Below are 12,280 nucleotides of genomic sequence, written 5' to 3'. Positions count from 1 at the left end.
CGACACCCAGGCGGTCGTCAGGAGGTGGCAGTGGGGTCTCACGGTCTGCCCAATCCATGCCAAGGCGCCTGAATGGAACCACGTTGGCCCTAGGCGGGGCCTGGAGCAGTGCTGGCCCCGGACAGCTGGCCTCTTTCCACTCCTCCTCTTCCTCCTCCTCCTTTCTTTTTTTTCTTTTTTGCTTGTACTAGAACTTGAACTCAGGGCCTTCACAATGAACTATGCCCTCATTTTTTAATTTTAATTTTAATTTTGTGACAGGGTCTTCATGAGTTGTCCAGGCCGGCTCAAACCCCCCATCCTCAGCCTCCCACCGTGCTGGCCTTACTGGCCTGAGCCACCATGTCAGAGCAGCTCCCTTGCTTGGGGCCTTGTGTCAGGCTCCAGGGCGGCTTACCACATGGCGAGCAGCTCACCCAGGGCTCCCCATTCTCATGGCCGTCTCTCCTCCCTTGGGGAGGCCGCGGCTGTGGGGATGACTGGGCCTGTGGTTGCCTGTTGAGTTTTTCTGTCCTCCACCCCTTTATGGAGTAAGATAGTCCACACTTTCCTGGGCTCAACACTCCTTCTCCAACCCCGATCCTGTGATTTGAAGGGTGCCATTCTACTGAGGGCTGTGGAACTGGGCACAGAGGGAAAGGCCAGACCACAAAGACGTCCTTGGCCCCTGCGAATACAGGCAGTGGACCAATGCCACCATTCCCAAGTCAACAGAACTCAAGTTCTGGATTCTCTGGGGACACCAGGAAAGATGGTTTCTCTCTGAGTCATCTGCTGAGCTGTTTGGTACCAGCCTATCGGCTGGTGAAAGCCATTTGGGTGGCTGCCGGGAGATAGCCTGCTTGGGAATGCAGTGGGGTCACCACCAAGATGGCACCTGGCGATCCTCCTCTCTTCACACACAGAGCCTCGTGGGGCTCCCTGCCACACTGAAAGGGCCTAGTCTCTGCAGCCGGCAGAATATACTGGAAATTGTGCAGTGTGATTTCTAGACTCGGGTCCTAAAAGATGTCTTGGCTTCCTCTTTGTATTCTGTCATTCATGCTGAGGATGCAGGCCACCATGTTGGGAGGACTCTGGCCGCCATGTTGGGAGGACTCTGGTCGCCATGTTGGGAGGACTCTGGCCACCATGTTGGGAGGACTCTGGCCACCATGTTGGGAGGACTCTGGCCACCACATTGGGAGGACTCAGCCCCTACAGCGTCTTCCCTGTCCCTAAACACTCGCTTTCCAAGATTGTGCTGAAGCTCAGCTTCCACCCTAGTCAGACTGTGAGGGACAGCAGCCCCATCTGTCAGGCACCCAGCTAGGTCACCCCAGATCACTGACCCCAGACACTGAGGGCAGTAACGGCTGCTCAGCACACAGCCAGGGAGAGGAGCGGCTGTCGTGAGTGTGCAGGGCACTGATCTCCTGAAGGCTTTCACCCCGGCCCGCCAGGCCCTGCCGTGGGCTTGGCCTCTGCTCCCTGAAACACCCTGAGAGGACTCTCTGGGCCCAGAGGACTTCACCCTCGTTATTTTTAAACCACATTTATTTTCAAACACTGAAGGAACAGCAGTGGGCTTTGCACATCCCTGAGGCTTTAAGAACAGGTAGGATTAGATTCTGTTTATTGATCCGTGGAGAAAACCGTGACCCGGGAAGCTTCGCGCTTATGGGTGTCCACTCAGCAGGGGCCCCGCAGGCGCAGGGACTCTGTCCTGTGGTAAACTGCAGGTGACAGTCTCGGCCAGGATTCCCAGGGGAAGTGGGGACAGCACAGAGCAGCAGGGTCTGCCTGAGGTGGGGCCTGAGGAGCGGTGCCAGGGTGAGGGGGTGAGCAGGACAGGGGCAAGGCCGTGGGCTGCGCGTGGCTCCTGTGGGGTGACCGAAAGGGCAAGGGTGTAGGGCTCCCCGGTGCAGTCGGGTGACTTGGTGGGTTTCCAGAGTCCACGATGGCCGGGATGGGAGGAGCCGGGGTCCTCTGTCTACCTGCAGGAGGGACGCACTCTGCACCCGCCGGGGCCCTCTCTCCCTGCTTCCCCCTCTGAGGCCCAAGGCTGAAGTCCCCGGAGGAAGCCACGAGCTTGGAGTTGGAGCCCAGCCGAAGCCAGGATCTGAGCAGCCCCAGGGTGCCTGAAGCTGGGGTGGAGGTGCGGGTGAGGGCAGGAGAGGCCCTCTTGGGTGGCCCCCGCAGGAAGAGCTCTCTTTCTCTTTTTTTTTTTTTTTTTCTTTTTGGTCCCAGGGATTGAACTCACGACCTTGCACTTGCCAGGCAGGCGCTTGTGCCACTGAGCTAAATCCCCGGCCAGAAGAGTTTTCTGAGGGTCCCCGGAGGCCCTCGGGTGCTCCCAAAGGCAGCCCAGTCTGCAGCAAACAAGGCTCACTTGAGCGGTGTGGACAGACTGGACTTTGGGGCTTAGCTGGGGTCAGGAGCAGAAGGCAGGAAAGCAACTCCTGGGGCACTCGGGAGAGGACAGGGCGTCTTGGAGAGCAGCAGGGACAGGGGCCTGGAGCACGGTCAGGTGTGAAGGCAGCGGGGAGGTGACCGTTCCTGTGGGGCCCTGCTGCGAGTGTGCTGGGCTGAGAGACCCTCTGCAGGCGGCAGGCAAGGACAGCCCAGCCTCAGGAGGGGCACCAGGCGCCAGGCAGCCTCTCCACAGACCCAGCAGGCCACCGCAGCTGACTAATGAGGCCCGAGAAGGCAAGACAGTGCCTCGTTGCAGGTAATAAGAATCACAATTAGGCCTCGGGGACCTGCTGGTTCTCAGGATGAGTCATGTGTTTCACCCCTGCCGGCCAGGCCTGCAGCCCTAACGGGGACCATGACCTAGTTCGGCATGCACGTGGCCCCCGCCTGCACCCCCAGCTAGCTCTGCTCTTGGGAGTCAACCCCCGAAGAGCGAGCGGCACCTGTGATTATCGCACTGATGATCATGCTGAGCACACACGGAGTGGCAAAGGGCTGTGTCTTGTCATCGGGGAGAGACTAATGGGGTGCTCCCCAGGGGCGCCCCCGCCCAGGGGTGATGCTCGTGATCTCACATGTCAGCGTGTGCCTCAAGAACCCACACGGGTGCTCATCTGTCTTCATCAGCAGTGACACCTGTCACCCTCAGCCGTGGCTATGACCCAGAGCTGGTCAGCGGCCCCCACCAGAACCGCAGGACGAGCTGAAAAAGCCCGACTGCTCTACCCAGCTCTGGTGCCGGGGTGGCCGAGTCCCTGAAGGCTAAGGAGAAGGAAGGACTCCTCCCGCCCTCTTCCGGGGGTGGACGCTTCCAAGGAAACTGTACTTCAGGAGATACTGGCTGGGTGGAAGGTGGCGGGGGGACTCTGAGCAGGGGAAGTTTCCATAAAGTGACCTCATCCGGGGAGGAGGGGTGGTCTGTCACACCCTACCTCGCCCGTAGAGGTCTGGGCCCCATGAGAAAGCCAGGGAGGTTCAGGAAAGAGATCAGACCTTCTGTGTGTCTCTGAGGGAAAGAGGTGCATTTGGAGTATTTTTGTCTCCCTACAGGGGTCAGTGGAAGAGCCCAGTGTCAAGTCCTCATGCAGAGTGTGATCAGTGCTCCTACAGCAGACCAGTTCCTGGCTCCCACTAGATGGTCACTTTAATTTATCAGACTGAGCCGGCATCACTCATGCTATGGAAACTATTATTTTCTGTCTGTCCATCCATCCACCCATCCACCAACCCAATCAACTCCATAAGCAAATATTCAACCATTCAACAACCCATCCATACACCCACCAACCAACGCATCTATCCATGCATCCACCCACCAAGCCACCCACCCATCCACTCCCCCACCAAGCCATCCATGCATCTACCAAGCCATCCCATCCATCCACTCACTAACCCATCCGTCCACTCATCCATCCATCTACCCACCAAACCATCCACTCCATCCATCCAAACCTCCATCTCCAGTCATTTATGCAAAGCAAGGTTTGTTGCTTGCTGACTCCTGACAAGGATGGCTCTATCACAGGGTGTAGAGAACAGAGCTGGGCTCAGGGCACTTTCTAGTTTTAGATCACTTATCATGAAAAGATTCATAGCAACATGGCTCCTCCCTTCCCAAGGGCTTCTTTGGGACCCTTTGGGATGGTTAGAACTGTTTTCCTAAAGAAAATGCTGGGGGCCTCACCCTGACACCTGCAAACCTGCCTTGATAGGGAAATGGGGTCTTGGCAGATTTAGCCACGGTGAGATGAGGTCATCCAAGATTGGGGGCCCTAAGCCAGGGACAGGTGTCCTTAAGAGGGAACGAAGAGTGTGGATACAGTGCCCCACAGTAGGGGGCAGGAGAGGACGGAGCGGAAGTCGTGACCCACCCCTAAGTCACAGGACACCTGGCATGGCCTGGCCAGGAACCCGGGGGTGGAGAGTGTGCTGTGTCCTTCGTCCCTCACAGCCTCGGGGGGACCACCCCACCACTCTGGGAGTTGAGACTCAGCCTGCAGAGCTGCTGTCCACCAGGTGCGGTGCCTGGTGTGGCCACCCCGGAAAGCTGATTCACCCCAAACACTAGGGCCTCCGCCTTCCTTTGCAGTGATGTGATGCAGGGTGAGCAGGTGAAAGGCCAGGGCCTGCTGGCTTTAGAAAAGGGGACTTTGACGTAGGCCCGCGGGAGTGTCATGTGGACACAGAGGAAGACATGGGTGACGTCTGCACAAGGCAAGGGGCACAAGGGGTCCCAGCAAGCCGCTCTCCAAACCGCAGAAGACGCAGCCTCTGCTCAGGACTCCCTCTCGCACTCCCAACCTGCATTTTGTGAGATAAAAAAATGTGCATTGTTCAAAGCACCCCATTTGCTGCCCTTTATAGCCAGCTCCCAGGGGCCCCACAGCAGAGAGAAGGCTGGGAGGCAGGGAGCAGGTGCAGCCTCCCTGGGGCGCTGAGGCAGACCCTGGGGACCCAGAGAGCATGGTGGGTACAGGAGTTGCAGGCCAGGAGGGAGGGGCGAAGAGGCCTCATCCATGCTCAGGAGGACAGCTGGACGTGCAGCTCACATAATGGCACTCTGGGCACTGTGTTTGTGGAAGGACAGCGCTGACCTTGGGCAGCAAGCTGGGCACTGCCCTAGCGGACACCCAGGCCCCTCCAGTCTGCGTCTGCTGTCCACGTGGGGTAGAGATGGGAGTAATGTTTCTCTCTGTGTGAATGGCAAGGACACTGGGGACCCAGAAGTGGCTTTCTGCTTGGGAAGATGGGGAGCGGGCAGAGGGGACCCACCGTGACGCCACCACCCCGGGGTGGAAGGGTCTTGCGTTTAAATGCTGGCCACCTCGGCTCCTGCTGCCCGGCTGTCGGGGAAGCCAGGGCTCTGAAAGCAGCTCTACAGGCCGTTCATCCCCCAACGGTGAGGAAGGCCGGTGTGGGGCCGGGGTGCCTCAGGCTCCCGCTGCCCTGGCGCCCCAGTGAACGAGGCACCCACTGTCCCCATCGCTGCTTCCCCAGGCACCCGCATCCCTGCAGCCGGGCGTCAGCATTTCCTCTCTGCCCAGCTTCATCTCGGGGCCGCGGAGATTCAAGGACCCCAGAGAGCCCAGCAGCTGCCCGCCCACCGGCTCTCCCTGCCTTGGCAGCCTTTCGGGAGGGAATCACACTTGCAACCCACAGGCGGACCCCCAGGTCCTGCAGGACACTCAGCACACAGTCGGCCCGTTTTGTCACCGCAGGCCACCTCCCCTGGATGCAGAGGGCACCTCAGACATGGTCAGGGTGTCACTGGGAGGTACCAGGCCCTCTGATCTGCATTTTCACTACCCAGAGCTGACCAGGGAGGGCGGACGCAGCCCTGGCAGGGGACAGAGCACAGCACACAAGAGGTGATGCACTTTATATCTGCCTGGCGGGAGGTGCAAATGGCCACCACGCTCTTCCAGCCTCACACGGAGGGCGGCAGGCACAGGACTGGGACAGGCAGGGCTCAGGGGCAAGGGTGCCACCCAGAAAAAGGAGCGAGCAGGAGGAGCCCAGGATGGGCAGGTGCCCTCAGCACCCCAGCAGCACCACCGGAGGGGGATGAGTGGGCGGGCAGCTCACATGGGTCCTGTGGGGACATGTTCTCCGTCACCCAGCAGGCAGGAAGAGGGGAGGGGAGGAGAGGAGAAGAAGGAAGGGATCTGGGACAGAGACCAGCGTGGTGGCCGCTGGAGGGGAGGATGTGACCAGGGGCAGGGAAGAGGGGCGGACTCCCCTGCATCCCGGGGTCCCGCGCCATCCCGCCCAGCCCCACCTGCTCTGCCACCCTCTGAGGAGCCCGGGTCATTCCGACTTCCGGCTGGGTTTTCTCTGGGGCCTGGCCGATGTGCTCAGGCTCCACTGCCCCAGGGCACCTGGCTGAGCCTGCGGGTGTGTGGCCATCCTGGTCACTAGACACCTGACAGCCCACCCTCCCCTGTCTCCCAGCCCCAGGAAAGTTCCCAGACAGGGCAGGCTGTCCTCTCCTCGCCAGTGCTGACAGACTGGTCACCACACAGCCCCCTCTGCCCTCCGGAGAAGCAGCCAAAGGACAGGGCTCATGGCTTGGGCTTGGACCCACTGGAAACACAGGGCACCCCCAAGATGAGCATCCCCTTGCTGCCGACAGCCCCAGAGCTTCCCAGGGGACATTTCAGAGTGGACAGGTAGCCTGGGGGATCGAGTGCACGCTGGACACCACCCACCCAAGGGACCCCCAGCTTCTGAGGGGTGTCGAGGTGCACAATCCATGGGACAAGGCTGCTGGAAAGAGCTTGGTTCTTCACCCTGATGGAGACGCCTCGTCCCAGGGACCTCGGTTTACAGAAAGACCCTGTCCTGGGCCCTCGCTGAGCATAGTGGTGAGCACATGTGAGTGTGATTGCGTGTGTCCTCTGTGTGTGGTTACACAGGTGGCTGGGCCTGTCTCCCACTTGTCCCCTCTTGGTCCTTCATCTCCAGTGCTCCGGGCCAGCTTGGACAGTCTCTGGGGCACCCAGGTCTGCGGCCCCGACAGCACAGGCTTCCTGCCACCAACCCAGCCATGCTTCCTTGTGACTCTGACCCTGCGTCTCCGAGCCATGTGGATTTTATCAAACCCAGATCGCCATGGTGTCCTGGGAGCTCTCCAGAGCTCGGCGATTCCAAACTCACTTTGGTTCCGAGATTTCAAATTCTCGCCTCGTACCGTGCCAACCTCTTCACGCTGCCGAGCAGGCATCCTCCTCCGGGCCATGGGCGGCAATGCACGGGGGCAGCATTTCCTGGGCCCCCACAGCCAGCGTCACCCCCTCCCTTGTGGGTACACCGCAGCCACAGGTGCCCAAATTGAAGGCCGAAAGGTAAGAGCCGAGAGTGTGGCCCGGGTTACACCTTCTCCGAGCAGCTGAGCGGCTCCGCGCGGCCCTCGGGGGCCAGGTCCAGGTCCTGGCAGCCCCACTCAACGTCGCCCTCCCTGCTCATGGTCACCACAGCGCTCTCGGTCACGCGCCCGTCGTCTGGGGCAATGGCCGTGAATGTGGTAAACGTCACTCTTTTTCTCTTCGAGGTAGGGGACGCCGGGGGCTCACTGTGCTGCCCCTGGCCCTCGCCAAGCAAGGATCCTGCAGGTGTGAGCAGCTGCCCGGTGGGGCCGGGCTGGGGGTCCATGCCGAGGAGCAGGCACTTGCTCTCCTCAAAGTCCATGCCCCGGCCGATGGCGGTGACCTGCTCCTCGGGGCAGGAGGCGAAGGCCGCCTGGTTGTCCAGCAGCTCTGTCCGGTGGCTCAGCCCCACCCAGTCGTGTGTGCGGCTCAGCCCCTCCTGCTCCTCGAAGGGCACCTGCTTGTGTCTGTACTTCATCACGAAGGTCACGCAGTTGATCAAGAAGACCACGATGGCCAGGCAGAAGACGCCCAGCAGCGCGTACATCCCGATCTCCAGATCACTCAGGCCCTTGGACGCCTGCTCGGGGTCACCCTCCTCCATCTCCGCGTCGCTCCTGGGGACGTCAGCCTCGGGGAAGCCAGTGAGGTCCACTGTGGCGGTCTGCAGGGACCCGCCGTCCTCCAGCGTGCTGCCTTGGCCCTGCCTCCGGGGGAAGCTTGGCCTCTGTGTGGCCTCGCCCCGGCCCTCCATGAGGCCCCTGGAGGACGAGCTGCTCCGGAGCTGCCCTTCCAGGGTTCCCCACTCTGGCAGGGGCTTGCTGGGCCTCCTGTTGCCTGTGCCATTTTCCAGGTGACCCGCTGGCCCAGCCTGCCGGATGTCGCTGGCGTTGGGGTTGGCATCACTCTGACCGAATTTCACTCTGAGGTTGGCCGTGCCCGTGGCCAGCACACTCTTGCGCTTGGATTTCTGGCACGTCTCACTGATGACCATCTCCACCTTCACCAGGGCGCCCTGTCCTTCCGTCTCGGCGGCGATGACCGGCCACTGGAACTGGGGGTCCTGGTGGATGGAGACCACCTTCTCATCCAAGGATGTGGCCACTAGAGAGAAGTCCTGTCCATCATAGATGTCCAGGGGTGTGACGGAGCCATCGCTGAACTGCACCCAGCAGCTGATGGCTGCTTCCTGTGGAGGAGAACGAGGTGGTGAGCCTGTGCTGCAGAATCTCTAACCAGGGCAGACATGGAGGTGAGAGGCCCCCAGGGATGCAAGATGCACCCCCAAAAGATTAGCAATCCTGCCAGCCACAAAGGGCCTCCAGACCCCAGGCTGTATCGAGGGTCGCTTTGCCTGAGGGCTGTCCAGGACCTGTCCCCCACTGCCACACACCACCGCATAGTGGGGTCACTCATGCAGCTCACGTATTTAAACAAAAAGTGAGCAGGCATTAGTTTTACCCTGCATCAACACCAAGGCTCTGTGTCGCTTCTCACAACACAAGGGGAGGCCCCCCTCCAGAGGAGGATGGACCCCCAGAAGGGGCTGCAAAGCTGGCTGAACTGGCCCTCCCCACTGGGTCAGCAGGTGTGGACACACTTGGGGACCTGCTAACCCGGCTCCTACTGAGAAGCCCACTACCCACAGCCCATGGGAGGAACCCAGAGACCCCGGGGCCTGGGTCACGCTCTGTGTGCTGCACACCCATCTCTGACCCGTGCTGCTCTGTTGTTTAACACTTGCCTCATGAACAGCAGCGGCCAGGTGTCACTGAGACACCCCGCAGTTCAGTGCCAGTTTTTTATTTCAGAGACGCCTGCACCCTGGACAGTGGTCAGCAGCTAGCTGCCTGCTGTCTCCTGCGGCATCCTTGGAGAGCTGCCCTGCCCGTGCCCAGGAGGCCCAGAGTGCCAGGATGTGTAGCCCTGTCCCCAGAGCCAGTGGGGATGGGACACAGCTGTCACCAGAGCCACAGTCTCAGCGGTACTGACTGACCTGTCCATCCTGGCCACGCCCTCTCTTCGGAATATGAAAGAGGAAAGAATCAGGAAACACTTAGCTATGTTCCCCCCCACACACAAAAGTTCGGGGCTGAAGGCCCACTTTGGGATCCATATCCATGGATCACGTACTGGGTGTAATGGAAAACTATGGCGTTTAAATTCTTTAAAATCTTACAGTGAAAGACACTGCCACGAGGCCTCCTCAGAATAACCCCCCTCACTTTGGGGGCACTGGTCCCACCCTTCTCGCTGCCACAGCGCCGTTCTGGAGTCCCCTCTCATGAGTGTCTTCAGTTGCGCTGTCCTGGCTGCCCCGGTCAGTTTGACTTTGGGAAGGAGCCACGGTCGCACAGTGCCAGGCCTGGTGATGGTGGCGCGGGCACACAGCGTGCTGTTTTTGTGAGTCCACTGTCCACGGGGTGGTGCGGGTGGCCACAGCACTCACCCAGCTGTGCATCACCCCCGGAAAGACGCTCCTGAAGGAGGGCTCCAGAGCTTCTGCGGAAAGCAGTGGGGCGATGGACAAGTGTGTTCCAAGGGAGGGGACCGAGGGGGACACAGGGCAGCCTGTCCTTCCCGGTGACAGATCTTTAAACACTTGCTGTATCCTGGATCAGCCTTGGTGTGGCTGGATGTCTGGGTGTGGCACTTGTGCACGGGAGAAGAAATAGACCAGCCCCAAACCTGTCCCACTGGGGGCTCACACTGGGTCTGTGCCTCCCCGCCCTGGACCACCCCTGCTAGGTAAGTTGTCCTGCTTTCCTGTTTTAATTTTGTTTGGTTTTGGTTTTGTTTTGCCTTTTGGTTTTGAGACAGGGCCTTGCTGTGCGGTTCAGGCTGGCCTTGAACTACAGTGACCCTCCCGCCCTGAGTGTGCCACCTCGCCCCGCTTTGCTTTCTTTCTTCCAAGCCAGGCTCCCCTGACCACCGGGGTGCAGCAGGACGGAGGCTCCTGCAGAGTGGCTGGGGCCTCCCCTCTGGCCTCCGCCTGGCCAGCAGACACTTCCATTGCCAGGCAGGGCCAGGACCGGCTGTCCCCTCTGGGCCACAGCCGACGGCCACCGTGCTGGTGGGAGAACACGCGCCCCAGAGCTCTGCATTCCTGTGGGTCAACCCCGTCCTCCTGTCTGCCCACAGAGGAAGAGGGAGGCGGGGCGTTCCATCCCCAGAGCCCCTCCTCGGGGTCACCTCGAGATCCACACCCACGCTGCACACACCACACACTTCGTGCACACTGCACAACATAGGGTGGGCTCCGCTCACACCCACACACAGGGGCACACACACCGCAGACACACAGACAGGATGCAGCACAGACACAAGACCCTACACACATACACAGCACACCACGGACACACACAGCACACGATTATTTCACAGAAAGAACGAACACTGCAGTGGACGTCACCCAGGCTGCCATGGCCTGGAGCTCAGCAATGCCTGGGGTGTAAACTGCCTCCTCCATCCCCCAGGAGCACATGGACAGGTGAGACCCCGAGGTCACCGCCTGCGTGTCCCTGTGATGAACAGGACAGGTGCGGGGTGCTTCACTTGGTGGCTGTGACCGTCTATTCTTGGGACTCTCCCTGCTCTGGCTGGGGAACGGAGGCACCATGAAGTCAGGTGTCTGCTCCTCAAGTCCTGGCAACAACGGTGTGGCCTGCTCCTGCCTGACCCCCCAGCACCTGTACCCCAGGGCATGAGGCTGCCGAGCCCACAGCAGTGCCTGGCCGCCCTCACCTGTCTGGGCCTCTGCAGCAGCTCCTGCGCCACCGCGGTGGCGAAGACGGCTCTGTTGCTGCCCGGGCTGAGCTGTAAGGAGAGGGACAGGCCCGTCACCAGCTGGACCCCGAGGTCGGTGATGGTCACCTTCTCATCCAGCACGGTGATGGTCTTCTCAGCCAGGATGGTGTCCGACAGTGGGGACAGGATCTGGGGGCAGAAGCGACAGGACAAGGAGAGGCTTTCTGCGCCCCAGCGACTCCCCAGGACCTGGGCCACAGGGGCACCGAGAGTGGCAGGGAAGGTGGGCCGGGTGGGCCCTTCCACCAGCACCTTTGGGTCAGGTGTGCTCCGGAGAAGGACAGGGCAGAGCTGCAGCCCCGCCCACCCTCAGACCCTGCCTGGCCCTGCGCCTGGTTCCCTGTGACGGAGGAGCTGGCGCCGCCACCACCTGCACCCTCTGTGCCACTGCCTGCTCACGGTCACTATCCTAAGCATCTGTTTCTGGAGGTTCGACCTGAGCTGCATGTTCACGTTTCTCATGCATGTCAGGCGGCCTCCTTTCCTTGGTCTATGCTCCATGGACGCTGCCCTGCCCTGCTGGGGCCCACGGCCCACATGGACCAGCGGGGAGCCGGGCCCCTGGTTGCACCTGGAGGCCATTCTGCACCCTCTGCCCCTGCAGTCCCTGTCTCCCGTCCTCGTGCCCCTGTGCACTCTGCACACACCGTGAGAGAGGCTGGAAGGGTCACCATTGTAACCTCAGCCTCCCATGGGCTGGGATCCCCGCAGGGCCCCTGGCCTGGCTCCATGCAAGGGATGCTTTAAAATGCAGTCAGTGATCCTACTTCCTAAAAAACCCAGATTCAGTATGAGAAGAGGTTCGGCGTCCCCAGAGCAGTGGGCACACGTGTGCGGCACCCACTGTGGGCACAGCAACACCCTCACTGCGTTAGGTGTGAGTCATCTAGATGCCACTGATCAGGCTCAGTGTCCCAACCCTGACATCCCTGCAACTCGGGAGGCTGAGGCAGGAGGGCTGGGAGTTCAAGCCCACCCCTGCCAACCCAGTGAGAGCGGCCTGCCAAGGCCCTGGGTTCAGCCCCAGCGCCAGGGGAAAGACCCGCATGGCAGGCTGTGAGCAGGAGAGCAGATATGCCTGGCTTTATGGCCGGCCTGCTTAATGGTTATCACGCTTAGGCTCAGAGATGCCAGTGACAGCGTGGACCACCAGG

At 60.8% G+C, this 12,280-nt stretch overlaps 1 protein-coding gene across 3 annotated transcripts in view; it reads right to left on the bottom strand.

The window, feature by feature from the left end:
- Positions 1 to 1,518: 1,518 nt before the first annotated feature.
- The window catches only part of Tmem132d (transmembrane protein 132D), a 444,208-nt gene continuing 433,446 nt past the window's right edge, over positions 1,519 to 12,280 (bottom strand). For 2 of the 3 annotated variants that reach the window (XM_063225470.1, XM_063225472.1), the window contains exons 8-9: positions 11,064 to 11,255; positions 1,519 to 8,508 (exon numbers count right to left, since the gene is read on the bottom strand). In XM_063225470.1, coding sequence (XP_063081540.1) covers positions 7,324 to 8,508; positions 11,064 to 11,255 — 1,377 coding nt within the window. In that variant the 3' untranslated portion in view covers positions 1,519 to 7,323. The remainder of the gene's footprint in view (positions 8,509 to 11,063; positions 11,256 to 12,280) is intronic. The other variant, XM_063225471.1, reaches the window with a different exon arrangement.

The sequence above is a fragment of the Cavia porcellus genome, unplaced genomic scaffold (genome assembly GCF_034190915.1).
Source record: "Cavia porcellus strain 051 isolate PalLab524CR breed Dunkin Hartley unplaced genomic scaffold, mCavPor4.1 scaffold_16, whole genome shotgun sequence".
Classification (NCBI taxonomy): Eukaryota; Metazoa; Chordata; class Mammalia; order Rodentia; family Caviidae; genus Cavia; species Cavia porcellus.
Note: the sequence above shows the minus strand (reverse complement) of the source record. Positions and strands in the feature narration are given on the sequence as shown.